The 23576-nt window shown below is 40.6% G+C and overlaps 1 protein-coding gene across 34 annotated transcripts in view; it reads left to right on the top strand.

Annotated features, from left to right (window-relative positions):
• cast (calpastatin) overlaps positions 1-23576 on the top strand; it is a 40307-nt gene continuing 16731 nt past the window's right edge. For 4 of the 34 annotated variants that reach the window (XM_061042268.1, XM_061042270.1, XM_061042283.1 and 1 more), the window contains exons 1-2: positions 13971-14087; positions 22735-22803. In XM_061042268.1, the coding sequence (XP_060898251.1) occupies positions 14085-14087; positions 22735-22803 (72 nt within the window). In that variant the 5' untranslated portion in view covers positions 13971-14084. Of the gene's footprint in view, positions 179-789; positions 1070-1783; positions 1877-5275; positions 5461-13970; positions 14088-16075; positions 16127-22734; positions 22804-23576 lie in introns of those variants that run through there. The other 30 variants (XM_061042271.1, XM_061042252.1, XM_061042251.1 and 27 more) reach the window with 20 other exon arrangements.

The raw sequence follows: 23576 nt of genomic DNA on the forward strand, positions 1-23576 counted from the left end.
TTGCTCCGAGGGGGCAGATCAGGCTGTAGTAGACTTCTGATTACAAGCACAGGACTGAGGACACAGGAGGAAGCTTACCGTTCATCCATCCCATCCGTGTTTTTAAAAAAAAAAAATGCCCCACAAGAAAAGAGGCCATCATGGGCACCAAAAACATACAAAGGAGGAGAATAAAGAAGTAAGTTTTTTTCTCTCTCTTTAATTGCACGACAGACATATGGGGCGAAGGGGAGCGGCAGCTTTAGGGCCAGGCTATGCTCATGGGTATTTCAAGACAGGAAATATATCAACAAAGCAACAAAAAGTTTATTGTTTCCTTAAAAAAAAAATGTCACAATCACTGTCATCCATGTTGACGCACAGGGGACTTTCTAAATCTTCCATGTTGATGTGTTCACGTGACGTGCATGTGTTCAGGATTACTTGATCAATGTTAATGCATCACTGGGCAATCGATAAATGCTCGGTCAGCTGCTGCCTGTGGAAGCAAAGCTGTTCACTGACAGGTCTTGTTTGCATAGTGTTTCATGCCCGCTTCTACGTGAGCTGCGTCATATGCAACTTTAAGGGCCCCCCCCCCTAAAGAGGAGTGGACTCCTGTGGTTTATCTTGGAACAATCGAATTCCTTCTGAGGAAGTGTGTGTGTGTGTGTGTGTGTGTGTGTGTGTGTGTGTGTGTGTGTGTGTGTGTGTGTGTGTGTGTGTGTGTGTGTGTGTGTGTGTGTGTGTGTGTTATGATGATGGCTGTAGTGGTGGGTGGTACTTTAAGTAGCCCATAGGTGCAGATTTTTCTTTCACTTTACAAGGAAGTATATCAGAGACCAGCTGGACAAAAATTGGTTTCACAATAATCTGCCTGAGTCAGATGAAGTCTTGGCTACAGACATCTCCTGTGTTTGATAATTATTGAGTTGTGTGTGTGGGGTGTGTGGGGTGTGGCACAGTGTTTGGAAGAGGCATGAGAGCAAAGATCCTGCTGTGAGAACAGGAGAGAGTGGCAGTGCAGTGTTGAACTCAGTGTTTCGCCTCCTGATCCCTCATGGCGTATGCAGCGTTCTACAATTATACCGTGAGTACATCTGCTTCCTGTAAACCCCGTTCTTTTCCCTTTTCTCCCTCTGGCAGTGAACTTTAATATCTCTTCGGCAAAGCTTGGCACATGCGGGGAAGCTGCTTGTGTTCTTTTTTTGTTTTGTTCGATCAGCAGAAAAAAGCAGCACACCTCTTCTGGAGCTGTTAAAGCTGTGTTGAGTGAATGATGTCTTAAAGTTGGCATCGGCTGCACAAGATAGCTTTGAATTCAAATAAATAATTGTAAGAGCTTAGCCCACATTCTGTTAGACACTTTGTTTGCATAAGAAGGTGTGTTCCTGTTTAATCTGAGAGGCCGTTCTTATGGCGACAATCAGATGTTAAAATAACTTTCAGGCTCCTCTCAATTCACTTTTTTTTTTTCTCAATTTTACGTGTAATTTTAATCTCGTTTAATTTGTATTGCTTACACTGATACCTTCATTCATCAAAGTGCTAGTTGACTTGAAATGAAAAAAATCTCATAAGACAAGAATAAGCAACAAGCTGAAAGACTTGCACATGAAAGATTTTTCATCCCGGTTAATAAAATAAACTGGCAACACAATACGCCATAGAAGTCACTGCATCCTGTCCAGACGCTATTTTGAAATGATTGCCAAAGACTCATTCATGTCTCAAAGCCTTTGCATTGAAATAACAACCGGTTTGTGTGTGTGTGTGTGTTTGTATCTGTCGTGTGTGTGTGTAGAAAGGAGGAGCAGCTGCTTCCACACATGATGATGTCCAACATAGTAGCAGGTTTACAGCCTCTTCTCACACTACAACGTCCCGCTATGGCAAGGTATGGACTCCACCTGCTGCCTTACAGAATGCACAAAAGCACACCACAGATCTACAACACGGGGAGGTTTGTGTCTAAAGGTGCAACAGAAGCTTATCTGATGGCTCGGGTTTCATCAAAACAGAGATTATGACTGAACCTTTAAGAATCAGAGAAGTTGAAGGATGAAAAAAAATGTGGGCTTGGTCATGAATAACTGGTACAGCGTACATACATACATGCGTAGCTGCAGATGAGTGCATATTGTTCTTGTGTTAAAGGACAGGCTGGCTTTTTAAGTATGTGAAGGAAACTCTCTCAGTGTGTGTTTGTCTCCCTCTGCTGAGTGCAAGTGATGCTTGAGCAGCCGTGAGCTCGTAAACGCTGACACACCAGATAAGAGCTGCCTGTCTGTGAACCTGCTGTCTGTGAACCTGCTGTCTGTGAACCTGCTGTCTGTGAACCTGCTGTCTGTGAACCTGCTGTCTGTGAACCTGCTGTCTGTGCTTTCACTCTGCTGAAGTAGTTGACCGTTGACGCGCTACAATCCTGCCTTTTTTTTCCCCCACCCGTCGCCAAATCCATGTCTTTTTTGTATTGTCTCTCCAGCCCTGTAGTCACTTTCAGTATTCTGCTTTGGCATTGAGAAAGTTTCTTCTTTCTGACTGTTAGATTTACAGTAATCTACTGTAATTATGAAGAAATCGTTTCCTCACAAGGACACTGAATACTTTAGAATTGGTCATCATCACAGAAAGGGTATATGTCATTTTCTAAGATTATTCCCACACCTTTCCCTCTAGAACCAACTCATGCATGATCAATACTGTGAGTGTACTTAAATGTGTTCAAAATCATTTAAAAGATGGCCAAAAGTTTTTTAAACGTCGTAGTTTTCCTGTCTTTCTGGCATAGGAGTCAAATGTAGGTGACCCAGTGGGAGAAGTGATGGCAGAGTACATTTAGCACTGACTGTAGTACGGCATGGGTCTATATATAAATAAGAGTGCCAATTTAGCTGGTGCCGATGGAGTCCTGTTACATCTGTACACTTGCGGTGGTACTGGCAAACATGTTTGTGACAACATCTGACGTTTCCTTATTCATATGCACTGCAGCTTTTATACACAGTATGTGTAATGATTTCTCCTCCGGTAGTCTTAAGCCAACGGTGGGAAAAAAAAAAAAAAAATTAGCAGCATCTGTACATGCCAAACAAGTGGTACAACATTCTACTTGTGTTTGGGAGGTTAAGACCTTTTGTTTCCCATGGTGCACCAGCTAGTTTTACAGGCTAGGTCGTTTGGCCCTTCACATAGGCAAAGGTGTGTCTGTCTGACATGCAGGGAGTGTGCCAATGCTGCGGTTACATGTGCCTGTGTGGGCATGTGCACAGACATGTGCATGTAGGAGCATTTGCATAAGCGTATGTAAAATAATGCAGGGCAATGTACTATGTTTACCTTACTGTAAAAAATCCTAAGAAAAAAGTTGAAACCTAAACCTGTAAGACTTCATTCCAGTACTGTGGCTGCACAGTGGCTGATCAGATTGAGTACCCTGCATCCTGAGACCAAACTCTCCTGCTTCTCTCTGGAAACGATTTGGAGACCTTTTGAATGCATTTATTTATTTAGATTCATTTATTCAGTCAAATTCTGTTGCCACAGGAGATCCCTGATTGCCATTTTGATATTTTGTCAGTGAACCAAATAGCTCCACAGAGTGTGTTGACTGATGTGTTGACATGTGTACATTTGACCTGTTGGGCCAAGGCCCGAGTAGAATGGCCGTACTTTCAAACCATTTTCAAGTAGTAATATATGAGAGCTCAAGCTAGCTATCAGTAGCTAAAATTAGCAGGATTGTTGCAAAGTTGGTGAAAAAGAAAACCCAGTTATTGCTCATATACCCTCTTTTTGTGTGTGTTTTTTAATGCACTGTATAGTGTTGTGGGAGTATTGGACATTGCATATTTCTCATATCATGCAGCAATAGTGCTCAATTATTGGCTACAAGGTGCAGTAGCAGGGAATTTTAATTTCCAGCTTTTCTCCCATCTATGTTGCTCTCTTAAAGCTCCACCCGCACATTTATTTTTTAACGATCATTAACACAATGGGCTGCAGGAACAGGAGATTCACGTCTAGCTGGCCAATAAAAGTAGACTACATCATTGTCGTCTCCAGCTGAGCTGTGCTGCTGAAGTGCAGGAGAAAGGCTCGGCCATCAGAGCACAAACTGACATCTCTGAAAGACTGTATTGTCTGCACGCCCCACCCAAGAACCTCCCAAAGGGAACGTCCGAACAATCTTATCTGAGGTAGAGCCTTCAAGCTATGACAGGAATTCACCTTACCTCATTTTTAAAAAAAAAATGGCATGCGCACAATGAGAGCAAAGAGGTCGGCTTCAGATACACCCGAGTATACTTGTTCCACACAGTTCTGTGTTTGTATTTCCGTGATAGGAGGTCGCTTGTAATGCTGTTTGTCCACTTTGGTAGTTTGCTGAATATGCTGTTTAAATAAAGCTCAAAGTAAAAGCTTGTCTGTTCAATGAAAAGAACTGCAGGTGAAGGTTCAGAAAGACAACACCCATGCACTGAGCCGTAAGAACCATTAGTCATGAACACTGCAGGAACACTCCCTACATTTTTGTCTCACCATAGTTATACTTTTTGCTACCTCAGAGATGTGCATAATTGAAAAAAAGATCTTCCTCCATTTGCAAAAGAGAATTGTCCATCATTAGGTCAACCAGTTAATAGATTTGATCATTCCGACTTAGTGACCAGATGTTGAAAGAAGCAGAGTTGAATCGATGTCCTCATCGCTATTTCCCCACAGAGATTATGTCATTAAAAAATCAAGATAAGACTCAAGGATTTCAGCTCAGTCGTGTTTCTCTTGGCACAAAAGTTGGCGCCTCCCTTTATTCTCAGGCAATTAGACAGCCAGGCTGGTTGCACAAGATTTTCTTTTATTGCTGCACACAGTTGTGTGCGTCTCTATGCTTTGAGTGTGCTCAAGATGTGTGTGTATCTCTGGAGATCTGGGTGTGTGTGTGTGTTGATAAGAAGCTGGAATATGGTGTCAGATAAAACTGAAGAGGTGTCAGATAAAGAAACGCTGCAAAAAAAGTTTTAAGGGTCAACCCATGCTTGTGATTTTAACGCATGTATGCCCTTGTGTGTGTATGTGCACGTGTGTGTTTAAGCAGTATCTGTTACCTCTGAGAAGCAGCTCTCATGTGGCCCCTCATAAGGTGGGTGTCATTACCCGGTCAAGCTCACTTCCCTTTATAGCCCAGAGAGTTTACGGCCGAGCCTCTTGTGACTTCCACATCTGAGCCCCCTCTGCTCCCTGACCACGCCCCCCTGTTGCTCCCTCCCTCCCTCTCTCCCTCCCTCCCATTTTCTCTCTCCTGTTCCCTTACCCGTGTGTCGGAAAACATGCTGCAAGCCTACAGAGCAGGCAGAGGCTGACAGACTTACACACACACTTTAAAGAGGCACTTTTTCAGCCAGCATGGGCCAGATACTGACCTGGATCCGAGGCCCACGGGACGGCCCGGCCTTGCAGGATGTGTCCGTGGAGGAGCAGGTGTGTTGCAAACGTGTGTGTCTCTATGTGTGTGTGTACTTCTTGTGCCAGAGTTTGTGCTGAGCGACGAATCTGAAAGTGTCCACGTGTGTTAATGTTTTGTTACAGTAAGTCAGCCTGTGAGTTTACATGTCCATGTTGTGTTTGCACATGTTGTTCTTTTAGTCTGGTTTGATTTGTGTGTGTGTGTGTGTGTGTGTGTGTGACTGCTGACTTAAAGGAGAAACACACAGAAGGAGGAAAACCATCCTGGCTCTTGTCCAAGTCAGACCTCCCTTTTTTTCTCGTCCCTATCTCTCTCTGCTGGAATGTTAGTGACTTTAGAGTTTGAGTTTTGTAGAAGTGAGATATTAAACCAAGGCCGGGACAAGGCCTGCTTTGTTTGCTAGAAGAGTTGCACACAGGCACCGGGGGAATGGAAATATTTATGAAGAGATGCTTTTTTAATATGCGATTTATGTGAGTTAGTTATTGAAATAAAACAAGAACTTTTAAGTTTAGCTGGATTCAGACAGGGGTTTGAGTTTTTGGTCTCGCCCAAATAGCATTCTCCTGTGATAATCTGCAGCTGATCGCGCTATTTGAAAGGGTGTGTAGCTGTAAAAAAAAAGAAAAGAAAGAAAAGACTATTTTTTTCTCTTTGCATAACTGAAAATTGCAAGTACTGTCGATAAAATACATTAGTGTGTTTGTCTGTTCTTACTTTTTTTCCGATGTCTGAGGAAGAAAGTGTAACAGGTCTGCTGTGTCTGTCAGACGTCAGTACTTTGTTATCAGGGCTGTGCTAGTTTGCTCTGAGTCACTTTATGTGTTGAAGGTTAAAGAGAAAAACGCGTCCTGCACACAGATAGCCAGCAGATCTATTGTGGGAGTTTTTGTTTTGTTGTGTTTTGGCCCCAAAAATTCCCAGCTCTGTCCCCAAGGAGTCTGCCTCCTCCGCAATGTCTCCGTCCTTTGGCCCCATTATCATTTGACTGCAGGAAATGACCACTGCAGAAACATTTCTTTAACCTTCAGAACAAAGTGTTAAAATGACAATAAGACACTAGATGGAACACTAGCTGATGTGTCCTGAACACTTCCCTGCTGTCAAACACACACACACACACACACACACACATCCGTCCCCAGTCGAGGAGATATTTGACACATCAGTCTTGGTATTTGACTCTCGTGTTTGTATGACATGAAGCAGTCAACACTTTATTTTTAACACATCACTGGAATCATAAGTGATTTCTAGGTTCAGTCTTGTAATTAAGCAATACGGTCCGTCTAACCTTTTTGAGAAATATTTGTCAGAACTACGGACTATCATTAGAAGCTCAGTTTTACTGCATATTAAAATGTTCTTAAAGTCCTGCACTAAAGTTAAAGCAGCGAAACAGCAGCGGGACTCTTCTCTGTAAGATTTTTAAAAATGTACTTTCATTAAATTATTTACTTGTAGATTTTGGCGACGCCTGTGGACAGAGCTCTCTCTGCTGATCTGGGCCTGTACATGCCTGTCACTCAGTGAATCTTTGCAGTGGAAAAAATGTAAACAAAGGCTCTTTCATCAGCCTGCTGTACTACATCTAACTGGCAGCAGTGTTACCAAACATAAAAATGTGTCATATAGATTTTATTCATCTTTTCGCTGATGGTCGTTTTTGCTTTTTCAGGACATACAGAAGCATCTATATTAATATTAGCATGTTTCATAAGCAGCTAAAAACTCCTCATGAGCTTCAAAGCAGCTCTAATGATGTTTAACTCTGTGTGACTATTTGATACAAGGTTCTACTTGAGGTCTCTTAATGTAATGTACCTACAGAGATTTATGACCTAGTCATAGTTGATGTTTATAAAAGTTGAATTTATGCTCATTGTTTGGTGGATATCGTGTGCACAACTTTACTGTTTTGGTTCATACTCATGGCTCTCATACTTTCTATGCAGCTGTTTTTAGTATTGTATTCTCTAAAAAGGTTTTTGCACGCAGCCTTCCCAGCACCAACCAGCAGACAGACATAGTTAGGAACTGAACATTATGTAGCAATAAGCAGATGCTAGATGGTTGAGGAGTTGGTACAGAGGCAAAAATAAAGCAAAAATATTGGACTTAGATCCACTATGTGGCCAGAAACAAGACACTAAATGAAGTGTAATGTTACTCTATAACTCATGGTTCTGTAATCAGGCAGCTGTTTGCTTTATTCCATCAATGTTGAGGTTGATATTTCATGTTTTGGCCGCCAACAAGTTGTCAACATTTTTTTGCAAACTGCAGGGTCAAGAATGTTCAGTAAGTATTGACATCTAAATGTAAAGTATAATAAAAAGGAACTTTCTCCTTTATGCTGGCAAATTGCCTCAGCTTTTTTTATACAATTAAGCGCTAATGTCTGCTCAACCACAGGAGGAGAAAAATATTCTTACTCCTTTATGTACTGTCAGCTCTCCACATGCAACATCTTAACCGGCGAAATGTCTACTGTAGGCCAATCTGTCAAATAAATGTGAGGTGTAACACACTATGAGTCCCTGAAACATGGCAAACTCGTACAGTACAGGCCGGGGGATAAAATTGAAAAATGGACATACAGTATATTGAAATTGTTCTTTATTACAGTGCCTGAGGAAGCTTTTGACTTTTATACCATTGACCTGAAGTGAAAAAGTTGGTCTCCAGTGCAGATTCTGTTGACTTGAAAAAAATGAAAGTCCTAGGTCAGGCCTGTACATCTTTCACCGTCAGGAAATGACAAATCTGGACTTGAATTTCCCCTTGGTTATCCTCTGATATAAACAACAGGCCGAAGAGATTAGGCAGCATGAGCCACGGGTCATGTACAGTTTACTGACCTGACATTGTAAAGTTATATATTTACTCTACCTGTGTCTTGTGTATGGAGCCGGTTGAGTGTTTCTGAATGTTAGAAAACACTAAATGAAAGATGACATGTTTGAAATAGTCTCGAGGGACTCATCTGTATTGATGGGATGATTCAGCACGTGGCTCGCTGTAATAAACCCTCAGGCTGTGTGTGTGTGTGTGTGCCAGAAAGGGAGGGCAAGCACACTGTGTACATGGTGAGCATAAACACACAGATATTTTGTTGACACATATCCTGCACAGCTAAATATTATCCTTCCATTTCCTGTTAAATGTGTTTTTAAATGCCAGTGTTTTTCCTGTCACGTGTTATTTCCCAGCACGCATCAGGACGTGTTAGATTTCTCACTTCACCGTCAGCGTGGCCTCGAGTTCTCTGCTGAGAAGTTTCTCTCAGACGTTTTCGTTACACATCAGTTATATAAAAGCAGCTGTGGGAGAGTCTCTGGGCCTCCGAGCTCACCTGAGAATCTGCTTCCGATCTTTCTGAGTTCAGTTTGTTTGAATCTGCAACGCTTGAGGAAAAAGCCACATGTTTTTTTTTTTAAAGACGAATAGAGATAGATATGAAGATTGAGCAGATGCACTTTAGAAAGAAGTCCACTTGAATTTGATGTAACTTAATGATCAATATTCTTAGTATTAAGAATCAAGAAGTGTATTCTTTGAAATTCTGACAAAAGCCTTAATATGCCTATATTTGATTGTTGTTTTTGAGATGCAGAGATTTATTTAGCCTTACCTTACCTCATCCTGTAAGGTGAGACTGTAATGTGAGGTTTGTTTACTGTACGTTAGAGGTATTTCCTCATATGCACACAGTGAGGAGTCTGGGTGGCAAGAGAAAGTATCAGTTTATCTGTGTGAGTGTTTCAGTGTATGATGAAATGGGAAGTGTGCGTCAACAAAGCAGGGCTAAATTTAGAGATTGTACGTGGACATGCAGCTGAGCAAAGGACATGTATAGTTCACTGAGTGTGGGGGATATAGATGCACCCAAGGGACCGGAGAGGGACACAGGGGAAGCTCTCCTGATATTAGAATATAAAACTAGTCCACAGGATAAAGATGCACTGAAGTCATTTTTCTACAGTGTTAAGTGAACCAAGCTGTCAAATGTATACAATCATTCTTTTATGTTATCTGACTGAGTGTCATTCTGATTCAGCTTTGTGTATACAGACAGTGCTGTCTATCAAAACCATATCTTTCACATCAACACAAGTTAATTCCATTTCAGATATTCACTTTTGTTCCTGAAATTACATAACCAAGCAAAGAAATGGCACTCAAAGCAAAAAATAGAGATATTCATTGTAATGGAATCCCTAGTTTAAACAGATCTCCATTAATAGAAAGTTTGATATGCAACTTTCAGAGTCGATGTCAGGATGTCATACTGCAGCACCAGTCTCTCAAACCAAAACAAAGCTGTCCTCTCAGCCCACCGCCTCCCCTCCTATCTCACTACTCCCTTGTTGTTCCAACCAAGTGCAGCCGTTTCTACGACTGATTTCAATTCAGATATGTAGGCCAAAGTTGATTCTTTTTTTTTTCTCTGAAGTATTTTATACTAAAAAAGGATTTTTCTTCGGGTGGAAGTTCTCTTGGTTCTACTTGAATTGTTTGCTTGCGACAAATCAGTCATTACCCCTACTAACATTTGGATTGGGGGGGGGGGGGGGGGGTTCAGGAAGCCACATCACGTCCTGCATGAAGACAGAGCTAAGAACAACAAGCCCAATTCACTCTTTATTTTAAGAAAGGCATTACTCACAGATAAATTAGGATAGTTAGGATATATAATATTAGCTATATTTAAAATGGTGACACTACAGTTAGCTCTATACTGTTCAACAGTGAGCAATATATGATAAGAGCTACAGTACTTCTTTTGTTTGTGTTTCTTGCTCACCATGGCCATTACTCTCTCAGCAATCATTGTTGATTCATATATATTTATGTTTCTGCCAAATATTACATTATCAACCCTTTATGGAATATGCAATAGTGGGTTTTTATTTATCCATCACAGGAGTTATAATACATGAAGCTCCTGTGAGGAACTTTCAGTTTGCATTGATTCTGGCACCCCCTGTTTACAAACTTGTACTTAGTATTTTATCTTTACTGATCTTTATCGGTATACAAATTGTATTAAGAGCTGTCTTTTCTAAAGGCCTTTATTAAGAGATAAGACAGTGGATAGAGTCAGATTCAGGGAGTGAGAGAGAGAGAGAGGGGAATGACATGCGGGAAAGGAGCCACAGGTCGGATTTGAACCCAGGCTGCCTGCTTAGAGGACTACAGCCTTTGTACTTGTACACTTACCGATACACTACCGGCACCGCTCTAGCTGTCTTTTAACAGTCAAACGTATCGGATGTAAAACAAAAAAATGCATTCACATCACACTACAGCATGTTGCTATCTGTTAATCTTAGTTACTAACTACATATTTTCTCCTGAGCTCTATTTCCTAACTGTGGACTATACATGGATATATTCTAATGACTCGGGGGGCCATGAGAAAAGACAGGAGGAGTCAGAAGTTGAAGAAGTAAATGACTAAATGAACAGCAGTTATGAGGTGTGGCAGGTCTGTATCAGTGGTGTGTGGGTGTGTTTGAGAGCATTGTGTAATGTGAGAAGTTGAAGAGTGCGCTAACATAAAGACCTAAATCAAACAAACAGTGCAGGCGTTGGTCTGGCTGGTGGAGAGAGGGAGAGAGATAGAGAGAGGCGCAGGAACGTTGCTTTCATATCCTAGGAAGAGCAACAGGCCTCCAGATTGAGCAGAATATGACAACAACTTTTCAGCATCTGAAAGAACAGATATGTACATGAAACACAGACAAACACTGTAAGCAGGGGCTGCCACAACAACAACAAGTAACAGTGATAATCATCGGTCACATGCTAACGCTAGCTAGCATGCCATTGTGTGAATAGCGTCTATACCAGTGGTTCTCAACTGGTGGGTCAAGGAGCCATTTTAAGTGGGTCGCGAAAGTTTGCCTGGAAAAAAACTTGTGTAGAAAAGCCTATGAAGCGCTTTTAATCATGTTCGTTTTGTTCAGTTTATTGCGTCTGTCACATGTTTTGTACCAACTGAGGTCCAAACTACACAATTTTTCAGTAAATTAATCTGATTGGTCAAAATATATCACGGATTTGGGTCGCAATTTTTCCCGGAGGAGTTGGTGATGGGTCCTGATGCAAGACGAGTTGAGAACCACTGGTCTATACGTCTAAGGTTTGAAAAGTCCAGTGAAAGCAAATGCATATTGACCTGCAAGTTACAAAGTAAATGTATGAAGGTTGATCATTTAAAGCTGTTACGTTTAGAGGCCTTCAAAAGTTGATGGTGAATGTGTTAGATGTTAAATCAGTCTGAATGTGCTGACCATCGTAACACCAACAATCCCCGGTAATTTCCACCTCACTGTGTTTAAGAGAGTATTGGTCAGGTTTATCAAGTTATCCTGGTTACTCCGCTTCATTATCCCTGGTTGTCTTGTATACTTTGACAAGTTTTTAAAAATGGAAAGTTGCATCCCTGTAACAAGTTCCCACTGAGCACACAGATTCATTCTGGCAGCTTCTGCTATCACAAACAGATAACAACTGATGCACAAGAACTTTGTGGTAAAACATGCCTCTGTGTCTCTATCTATGTTTACCAGTGAGGTTTCATGTGAAATACTTTTGACTGTGATCTCTTGCCAGAAAAAAAAAGTCTGCATCAGTCCTGTTTTTCAGTGAGAAACAGAATCAAGACTACAAACTAACCCCCCCCCCTCTACATTTCTGACTGGTGGAGGCCTCTGGTTGGTTGTGCCCTTAGTCTGCTTAAGCTCCTGACATGTCGACAAAGATCAATGTTACCAGGGGTTTTAGTTTGTTAGGGAATGTGTTCGGATTCAGCACAAGCAACAGTTCTTTTTCTCACAAACATAAACACTCACAGGGTCAAAGACACAAAAGCTGAGGGCAGGCTCTGTTCAGTCAGTCAGGGCAAAGCTGTTAGAGAAGATTTATTTTGAAGGTCTCAAAACAGAAACAAATATTCCTGACAGGGAGATGCCAAAGCAAGGATCTGTAGAAGGTCCTCTTGTCCTTTTAAAACATGTTTTTAGACAAACAGAAAAGGATGCAGGGACACCAGACTAATTATTTAGTAAGAAAATGCCAAATTCCTTTTTGAATGTAATTTCATTTATGCATGACCAACATGGTGTCCTTTAATTATCACTTTGCCATGGGGTGATGTTTTAACAAGTTTATTCATGTCAGAAAATGTTCCCCAAAGACAATAATATTCTCAACAAAAAAATGCTCTCATTGTTTACATTCTTTCCTAACATATCAACAAATGCCATGATCTAATTCCTGGGAAATATACACAGCTAATACAACCCAAACACATTCAAACGGTTATGCTTCTCCTAACTTCTCTGCTTTAAATAAATCAAACATTTCTGAACAGGCTGTGACTGTTTTAGTTGTCAAATCTATATGTTTCAAAAGTAACACATTGTTTGAAGTGACACTGCATTATTGAAGACAGAACCAATGCAGCAGTCAAACATCATTTGTCCAGTGTTGTGTTCATTCAGTATGTAACATCACACAGACAGACACAGCGAGCCTCCACAGCAGCTCCAGACTCCACTCACACAATCCTCCGTTCATTTTCATTCAAGTGTTAGGATTATTTTTAGACACAAGGAGGTGCTGTTCTCCAAAGCACCCCCCCCCCCCCCCCCCCCCTTCGAACTTTTGTGATTTTGGCTTCTCTATCTGAGAAGTGTTTCAAAGTTGCTGGATTTACTTCAGCAGGTTCTAAACTTAGAACTAATCATTGCTGAGTGTGTGTGTGAGAGTAAAAGTTACACCACCATGATTTCCTAAAATTCTTACACAACATCTGGCTGAAATCCAACAGCTGTATTTCCTGTCTGCTACTTTGTTCAGGGCCGACTCTAAAAGAGAAGACATGTCTGAACTTTTGTTTTTGATCAGATTAAGTCTTCTTTTTTTAAACTGTCTTCTTTCTTAAATTCAGTTTTTCTTCTCCTCTGTCCTGACTGTCTCTGGGTGTGGTTTGTACTCCATGTGATGTGATCCCTCCTCCCTCTCTTCTTTTCTTTCTAACCACACACAGACTCTGTGTTGCTTGAGTGGCTCTGCAGCCTGGATTCCTGAGCAGTGAGTCTATCAGACACACCCAGACGCTGCCAAAAAGCACTTCTCCTTCAAATTCACTCCTGCCTCACAGCTGCTCCATCCTCCAGCTCTGCCTCCATTAAAAAAAGCCTTCCTGTACTTATCTTGATGTAGGCCATCATGTCTGTTATCGAACTGCAACATGCCTCCTCTTAAAGCCCGCCCCTGCCCAGCCCAAAGTTTCCCTCGAGCTGACTTTATTTATTTTTCCTGGCAGACTGTGAGCAGTGGGTTGGTCTTTTTGTGTCTGACTGTCCAATCTGACTGAGCCTGCTCTGCTGCCTTGAGCCTGAGGAGGCGGAGCTCTGAGCAGCACAGGCTTGTTGTGCCGCTTTGAAATAGGCGGAGCACCAAGCTTGGGTGTGTGTGTTTACATGTGTGTTTCTGTGTGTGTTTGACATAGAGTGTGGATTAAAGTGCTTCAACAGCGGGAATCTAAGGTGAAGCAGCCTCAGGAGAGCATCTCTGTAGTACACATAGCTGCATATATAGAGGATACACACTCACAATCACACCTATGGTATGTATCTGAGCAGTATTTCCCCTTCCTGAATGCTCTTTTTGTAACTGCATGTGTGTGTAGAAGGGCTTCCTGTTTGACTGACACCTGTTGAATCACTTTGATGACTGTTTTACAGCAGAGCAGTGTTTTGAGGCTTTTTGGAGATGTAGGCCTAATCCAACAGCAGCTCTGCATGTCATGTGAACGTGATGAAAAAGCAGCTTATGGTGAAGAAGCTTGCTGCCTTTTGTTGTGCTAAGTTTTAAGAAAGTTGGCCAGAAGATTAAAGATTGCTTGTGCTGCTGCTATCGACACATAAATGGACCCTAAGAGCTGTTGTAGCCAAGGTAACAACAAAATACACAGTAAACAACCAACTGTGCACAAAGACTAAAGGGTACTAATGTTCTATTAATATGCCATCAGGGTCTGATGTTGACTCATAATGTGGCTTCAAACAATAGGATTTAACAGGCTTCTGTAAACCAGAGGTTTTTTATATGTTAAAGAAGAGTGTGTGTGTGTGTGTGTGTGTGTGTGTGTGTGTCAGTGTGCAGGCTTCAGATACACACTGACACACATATAGCACAAATACAGCTGAATTCAAGATCAAAGCTTGTGCTCCAATTGTAGCGCTCCTGTGTTCGTTTGCAGTGAAAACTTTGAAAACTGAAACACACAGGATGCTCTTAAAGTGCCAAATTTGTTTCTCCTGGATTACTTTGCTGGGACAAAGAGAATATTCTAAGAAAACAGAACGCTTACTGCAGTAGGTTTGACTGATGGCTTCACTCACTTTACCCAGCTGTCTGTTTGCTATCCAAACCTCCCCTGCAGCAACACTGTTCATCCTCATGCAGCTCTGCCCTGAAACTTCTGTCCAACACAATTTAGTTTTGTTGCTACGGTGGCACTTCTGCTCCACATTCTTGCCTTGTAAACCCTGACTTTAGCCTTCGTCATTTCAGCCACTCGTCACCGAGGTGATCCACATTGTTACAACTGACCATTCAGACGAGCTGCTTGTGCTATTTTGAAGTTGTTAACTGCAGGCTGCTAGGAGCCGTTTCCAGCCTTATTCACATGTGCGTGTCTGTGGTTTGTCGGGCGCGGTCAGGCATTAGTCATCAGTTTTCACAAGCTACACACAGCTTCAAACACTGTTGTTGTCATGCGGCCTGCGTATACTGCATTATTTTCTCACTTCTGATGGACAAATACACTGTGAGCTATGAGTCATGCAGAGAATCAAGTTTGAATGCATGCTCACAGAGTGTAAATCTGTCCTCTGAAACAGGAAAAGGTGGACTCAGTCCTCGGGCACATCAACAGTTTCCTTCTAAGACGTGTCAGTCTGACCCGGTTTGAAATGAGCAATGGTTTCATATGGCACCCTACCGTTGTTATCACTCTATAAAGACTTGTGTCTATTTTGACCTCTCTCGCTCGTGTTTCAGCCGGCAGGGTGCCCGGCTCTCCCAGAATGACCATGACGCTGCTATCAGTGTCTGTTAGTCAGTGTCGTCCTCACTGGTTTCTACCACAGTAGCTTTTAAAGCACTGAGGTTCAGTGTATGCACATGCAGACTGTCTGTGTACGTGTCTCACAATAGGAAATATGGTCAAGCCGTGAAGTTTTTGTACACAAGATTTTGTCTCGTGGTCACACAGATTCTTGCTTATAGCTGTTTGGTCTTTTTTTGTTTCGATGAACAGAGATTGCAGCTGTTTTGATAGTGAAGCTCACAAAACTCTGTGTTGTGTTGAAATGACTGTCAGCCGTGTGTCTTTGCTGAAAAATATTACAACCTGCGTCATTGTGGGTCTGTACCCCTGAAAGGAAACCCGTTGTGTTGAAATGGCATTGACTGAGAATATATGTTGTGCTTTATGTGCATATGTGTTTGACCGTGTTCAATTTGAACTGTTTAAATCTGAGACTGCGTTGTTTCAGTCTTTCTGTGAACTACTGTTCAATGACCTAAATATTGTCCCTTACAAAACAGATGCACGGCAACTATCGGCCCCTTCCCTTACCCCGACAAAATTTCTACAAGGTACAGTCTTGTCCCCGCTTGTCTACTGTTTGCACACTTTCTTTGTCTTTTGCACTCGAGGGCTGAACGATATAACAGGGACCCCTTAATGATGCTGATAACTACCCTTAGATCATAGTGTACAGATATGACTGAGGGTCTGAATGGTTAATGTCTGGACATTAACTAAGAAGCCTATCGTATCAGGGCGTATAGGATACAGTAAAGTGTAAGGTGTTTCTGTTATTTGTTAAGCCCCTCACAAAGCATGAGAAAACTTCTATATAAATCATGTGTACAGCTAAGGTCATCAACAACCTGGAACTAGCCTGCGTTCCACTGGCGTCTTTCCCCCTGATGTTTTGTTTTTAGTTTTTGTGATAAAAAAAACTATCAAATGAAGTAAATAAAAGAGGCTGGAAATGTTATCCAAGTTCAGCGGTCAGCTCATATCTTGAGCCCCTATTTCAACAAAATCATAACCTTATTTTAAATAGAATTGACCAGCTAACGCTACAGCTAGCATGTCTTTGTATGTAAGCTGCTGGCTAACAAGTTCAAATCTACAATTCATTTAGCAGGCACTTTAAATTCAACTAGCTAGCATGATAGCTTGTCAAATGAAAACATGTTTTTGTAGCAAGTAATTATTTATGTGAAACTGATGTATTGCTTGGCTTTTTTTTTTCATGTTAAGAGATGTTGAGTGGTAATGAAAACATGTTCTGCTGTGGGCCTCATACTTAACTGTGAAACACCAAAGAAGTAACTTATTCACAACAGAAAATGGGCAACAAACTTTGTGTCACATTTTAGCCTTTCCGGAAAAAACAACAACTCTTCAAAGATATGTTACACAGAAGAGGCTAACCTGGAGGCAGAGCCAGAGCTAGCTTATTCTTTTCAGCTCATTGGTTAGGCATGAATGTATGCTAAAACCATCATAATCCATTATTGTATCCACCCTGAAGTTGCCTTGCCCATAGCAATAAGAATAAAACAATGGACACAAATTGTGTGATATAAGCTAAAAGTTGCTTGAGCTTGTTTGCAGTGTGTCAATGGATGGACAGTTTGATAGCAGGGTGCTGTACTGCAGGCATGAGGAATGTAGGAATGCTACAGCTTTGGTTGACATCAGACAGAAAGCTTGCAGAGAGTTCAGGACTGTGTCAGGTGAGCACTGAGTTCACACTAGTTACATAAAAAAAACTCTGCTTAAGCTAAAACCAGAAACTCAGGCAGAGTTAGATGACAGAAACTTGCCTACATTCAATCTTTTGCTTGCAGGAAAGAGACCTTTGTGATTCTTGATGACTTTGTACAGTCAGATAAAAACTACAGGAGTCGTCTTTCAAACATGCAAATTAGTTCTCCTCCTTGCTATTACACATTGTTTCTCCTGTGAATAAAGTAAGTATGCATGTTTGTTTGCCTGTTTGAAAGGTATCTGGGTGGTTCACTCTATGTGCTGCCTAACCTGTCTGTGTTAAGTGGTATCTGTCACACACTGTCCTGTTCAGACAGAACATTAAGGGGAGACTGTTTTGTATGTACAGTTTTGAAGCATGTTTTTTCCCCTTCAAATATCCCACTGATGATTATCCATTCATATGATCATTATTTACAGAATTATAACCATTGAAAAGTCTGCATAACTTATTGAATTAGATGGGGGGTTCAAAGGATAAAAAAAAAAAAACCAGTGTCACATTATGTTGAGATCAGCAATGAAACACGAAGCTGTCTCATGGTTTAGGTCTTTCAGGTTGTTTGTGGACTGCTCCCATGCATGTGACATGAAAATTAGTCATCAAATCCTCTTGGCTGGTTTCCTTTGATATCAGCTGGCCTGTGGGTTACATCAGATTTAGTTCAGACTTAGTTAATGAGAGCTCTGAGTTTGGTGTGTGTTTTTGTCTATACTTGAAAGTATATAGAGAACCGTGACGATGTCATACATCTTTTCACTGAGACAGTCATTTGTTTATTTTCCAGAGACATCATTCTTGGACAAAAAACTTTAAGCATACACCAGAAGGAAATCAAAGTTACTTTTCAGTGTTTCCTTAAATGATGATGCTTTTATGTCACACATCGGCAAGAATCAATCCTCAGTACCACCTGAGATGAAACTGAACTGTGTCCACATACTACATGAACATGGAACACAATAAAGCACAACAATAACACATTGGGGGTTAAGGGCCGGACTAATTGTATGCAGTTGTAAATCCTCTACTTTTAGTTTAGTTTAGTTGTAACTAAGCAATAATCAATATTTACTGTGGTTACAGGAGTAACATGACTACCCCTCTGGCAGGGGGGGATGCCCTGACTTCCTGTGACCTCACTTCCTCCCCAGTGCCACTTCCTCCTTACTCTTTCAGAAAAGCATTATGTTGACTGATATTCAGTCAGTTGATAATAAACGCATTTGTGACAGAAAAATATGGAATACCCCTTCTACATTCAGCAGATTTTTACAGTTTAAGGTACAGAGTGGGATTTTGAAATAAATGTTTATGGTGTGAAACTTGCCAATCAAAAATACAAATAAAACAATATTTGTTTTGTTCCTATATTAAATGAGTTCTAACATATTTTCTTTGCATACAAACAATCTAACATCTTAAAGATCAGCTGATCTTAAATTTACTTTAGCCGAGTTAGTGAGCACTTATTTTTGGATCTGATCATTTTTCTGCCAGACAGGTCTGGCATATCAAGAAAATAATTAGACCACATGATGATGACATAGGTGTGACTTGGGCAGGTCACAATAAGAGGTGACTCTAAGACCTGTGCTGTTATCATGCAATACATGATTTAAATCTTTCGAGATTTAAATCATGTATTGCATAAAAACATTCTGGGATCGTTTTTTTTAATTCCATGAAAATTGGGAACTGGGAGAAAGTGTTGTTGTTGTTCAGTTTAGTTTGAGCAAAGTCAGAGAAACCACTAAATGTGACTCACATGTGCTAACCCTGCGCTGGGATGTGACCTTATTTGTGACAAATGTAACACCAACATGTGAGCCAATCACTAACAGCACGGAGCAGCAATCATTTCTAAATGTGTTGCAGCTCATAATATGCTCTGAATCTCAGTGTCAATCCTTCCTCTGGTTCATCTCTGTCTTATTTTCACTCCCTGTAGTCATTCACAGATATACATCCTGGCTTTGCACTACAAACTGCCAGCGTTGTTAATGCAACGCTCAAGTGTTAATGCAAAACGTGATGCACAGCTGCTTTGACAGGTTAACTCACTCGGAGGCTTACAGGTGCTTAGACCTGTGATGATGATAGTTTGGTAGACATATGTTAAAAGTCAGAGGACTCTACAGCTTCTGTCAGGAATGACATCAGATAGAAATACATAAGAAGCACAAAACTACAAAAGGACTTTAGCTTTGGACCATGTAGCTTACGACCTTGTGTGATTAGCATTAAAAAAAAAAGTATGTTAACCAACTGGCTTGATTAGATCGGATTGTTTTATGACAAAAAGATACACAATGGATTGGGCTGGATGTGAAACTCTGACCTGATGTCAGTGGGGTGGAGGCTCTGTGGTTATTATTCACAAAGCCTGGAAGAACTGGGCTTGGCTCTGCAGCATACTGGGCTCCACCTGGAGATCACTGCACACCTAACAAACACTGAACATTATGCTTAGCTGCCTTCAAAAAGGAGTTTATTTAGTACTGCACTTGTTGAACCTTGATTGACTTGAGTTATTTTAAAGAACTTGTATGATAGATTCTTGGCATCATAAATACACTGAGTGATGCTGTTCTTGATCCCATTAGAAAGCTTTAAACTAAGCCTTTTTGATGTTAAAGGGTGAGAGATTTTAACACCAATACAGTGTGTCACTGTTCTCACATGTTTTCAGTCAAAAACTCTACAGGCGGCAGTGTGAAGGTTTTTCGATTCGCTTCAAAGAAAAAGCGTCTTTGAGTTTTTAGAAAAGCGCTATATAAAATAAATGTATTATAATAATAATAATTATTATTATTGTTATTAATAATAATAATAATAATAATAATAATAATAATAATAATAATAAAGAGTGATTCATTTATTTATCATGCAAATTCTGCCTTTATTTTTTCCATCATATAATGTTTTCTTTTTACTTCTTATGTCTTGGTTTTTATTGGAAAAACCTTAAGTGTAAACACTCCAAATAGCTCAAAGCTTGTGTTCGTAAAAAAAATCTCAATCATATTGTAGGTAGCTGTTGTTGATGGTGCGCCTTGTTGCAACACAATACAAAGGTCCAGGACTTTAAGTGTGCCACAGTGCCTGACGGATACATTATCCTGATCAATACATTGATCAATATTTCAGTAGCTGACTGGCAGCAGTATCAGAATTGCGGTATGGAGTATCAGTGAGTATGCTAGTCAATGACCCAATTATATACTATAACCAAATTCTTAAAAAAAAATGAAAACAATGTTGGTATCACAATGGTCTGTTACCAATCAGGCTGTTACCAAATACAACTTTTTATACAATCTTATAATTTAGAATTGAAACAAATAAGTACTGAAGGGACACAGACCAGGTTCTGTCCATGTTTTGGAGCACAGGATATTTTTTTCCTTGTTTATGTTTTGATGTGTTCCGACATAATTCTGTTAGAAATGGGCAAATCAATGTTTTACACAAAAAATTAAGAGCTCCCTTCTATTATTTGATTTAGTAAGGACTTCATGTTTATATTAATAAAGCAATATTAAATAAGAGGGAGTGATGTACTATCAGCACTGTTGTGATTAGGTCGTAGGCTGTGGTTATCACTGCTGTGAGTCACAGCATTGCTTATATTCACTAAAACGTGTCGACCTCGAGTGTGATATGACTTTTATATAACAGTATAACGTCCTAATTAGAGAAGAAAACTGTGAAAATCGACGACAGATTGTCATTTTTTTTGGCTCCACCAATTCAATGAGTCTCAAATCTTAAATTAAACTGACCTGTTGCCAAGAAACACAAACATTCTCCAGCAGTCTTACTTTGTTTGTGTCAATGGTTACCACAGACCAGCTTCTTAGCTTGATGGAATTTTATTTGTACATTTTTATTTTGTACATATTGATCGACAAAGCCTCAACTTTCAGTCAATCCAACGACAGCCTATAAGAGCTGGAGCTGAGGCGGGTTTTAAGCCTCTTGACAAACCGTTACATCGCACCAACATGTCAATCAGCTACATGCCTTATTGTAAAATAACGCTTCTCCTTCACAAAAACAAAAATGGATGAGTTATCAAAAAATTCACCGCCGGTATAGTGTGTGCTGATGGAGACATGAGCTAATCAGACCTATTTCATTTTTTAGACCAGGCTGTAAGCATGTTAATTTCTGCTGTAGAAACAGGCTATTATCTGCTGACATGTTTAACACAGTATGCAGAAGACCAGCCTTAGATGGAGTGATACACTTGTGAAAAGCTCCAGTGATGTCATTCTCTATAACAGCACTCATGAAATGCCTCTTGTCCAATCACAATACTTGGTCAGAACTAACTTGAAGCGTAGCTCCTGAATAAGGTGAATACACTCGCTAGTCTTACACAGCTCATTTAAATTCACAAGCTGGTTTCAAGCTTCTGTCTTACACATGACTCTAATTGAACAGACGTTAAGAAACAATAAGATCTTAATCAGGCTAATAGGCTATCATATTTTCCTTTATAAAGTAAGTTGAATGCTGAAAGCAGCAGTACAAGTGATTGGATTGTGTGTTGCATGAATGGCTCTTTAAACTTGGGGAAAAGTCAAAGACAATAGACCAAACAGGATACTCACAGTTGTAGCAGCCAGCTGCAGGTATATATTTTTCATAATTGTATTGCTTAAACAAACCTTTTTATAGTAGATAATGCATGAACACACAGGAGTACACTGCATCGACATGCTGCCTCGTTTTTGCATCAAAGCCTCTTGTGCACATGAAGTGATGTGCAAATTCAAATCTTATCGAAAGGAAATATGAGACAAAGGTCTCAGCACCCAGCTGTGTGTGCAGGGAGGTACAGTGCAGCACTGTGGTCACAGTCAATTATGTTTCTTTGGTGTTTGCATGTGAAAAAAAAGGAGTTCATCAAAATCCTCAGACGTGGAAGTCAAAGGTCGTCCTCGTTGGGCTGTCCTTGAGGATGGTTATATCAGTGTGTTTTTTTATACACTTTGTGACATCAGCTGAAGTGTAAATTATAAGATAGTGTTTGTTGTCAGTTGCTGGGGCGACCACAGAAAACAACAATACACGGTCTCTTTGCTCTCTGCTGTCAAACAAGCCACACCCTTTGGTCTGGACTTGAATCAACCACCTCTGACTGCAGTAAGATGGATACGTTTGCATTTTGCAGCTCTGACTGAGTATTTTTTGCCCAACTGCCTTTTTTTTCTATTTTAATACAGCTGGAAGTTTTGTGGAGTGTTTCAGCATGTTTTCCATCATGTTTAGCAAAGAGCTGTATGTTGTTTTCCAATTATATTGTCTTTTGTGAAACCAGGAAGTTCCCCTCCAAACGATTATGATTGTAACTTGTTAGATTTTTCACTCAGACTTAACTTTTCTCCACCTCTGTCTCTCTCTCTCTAGTCGCAGCCCAGTGAGGCCACGCCCAAACCGGCAGCTCAGGTCTCCACCGTGAAGCCTGCACAATTTGAGGTATCAAATATTCCTCCTCTACAGCCTTTAACCTTGCCTCTGTCTCTCTCTGTCTCTCTCTGTCTCTCTCTGTCTCTCTCTCTCTCTCTCTCTCTCTCTCTCTCTGAAGAAAACACAACTCACCTCTGACCTACACACTATCTGGACTACATGTAGTATTTCCTGCCCTGTTCCACTAAACTGCAGCTTTTAATTCCAAGTAAATTGAGACAATAAACAGGTTGAGCTGTCTGCTGAGCAGGAGCAGCGTAAAGAAAAAGTTCCATTTCCTCCCATTCAAGCACAAAAGAGTTAACACCCAGCTTCTCAGCTAAAGGGAAGTCCATTAACCCTTTAGCTGTGCTCTCAAACAATGTACATTCATGCTGATTGACATGATTTTCAGCTGAATGTTTGTTTAAATAGAACTCTGAATAGAACTGAAGTGAGTTGCATCAGGAACTTGGGTAGAAAGCATTCATGTTTTGAATGGCTTAATGTTCTTTCTTGTTAACACAACAGCCTGACTTCTGTTGCTCGAAAACAGTTGGCAGACTTCAACAAAGGCTTTTGAAGGTGTTTTATATAAACAACATTTCATTAATCCTCTGCCCAGTTTATCCAGTCCAGTTTTTGAGAGACATGTTCATCCTATTAGCCAAAACTGCTAAATCTGCTGCTCTCTACAGTTAAGCACTTCAAGCCTAATTTAAATCTACAAACACAGACATTGTTTTAACTAACAACTCAACAGGACGGGCCTGAAGAGTTTTCACTTGTTCCTCAACGACTGG

This window comes from Labrus mixtus, chromosome 7 (assembly GCF_963584025.1).
Source record: "Labrus mixtus chromosome 7, fLabMix1.1, whole genome shotgun sequence".
Taxonomy (NCBI): Eukaryota; Metazoa; Chordata; class Actinopteri; order Labriformes; family Labridae; genus Labrus; species Labrus mixtus.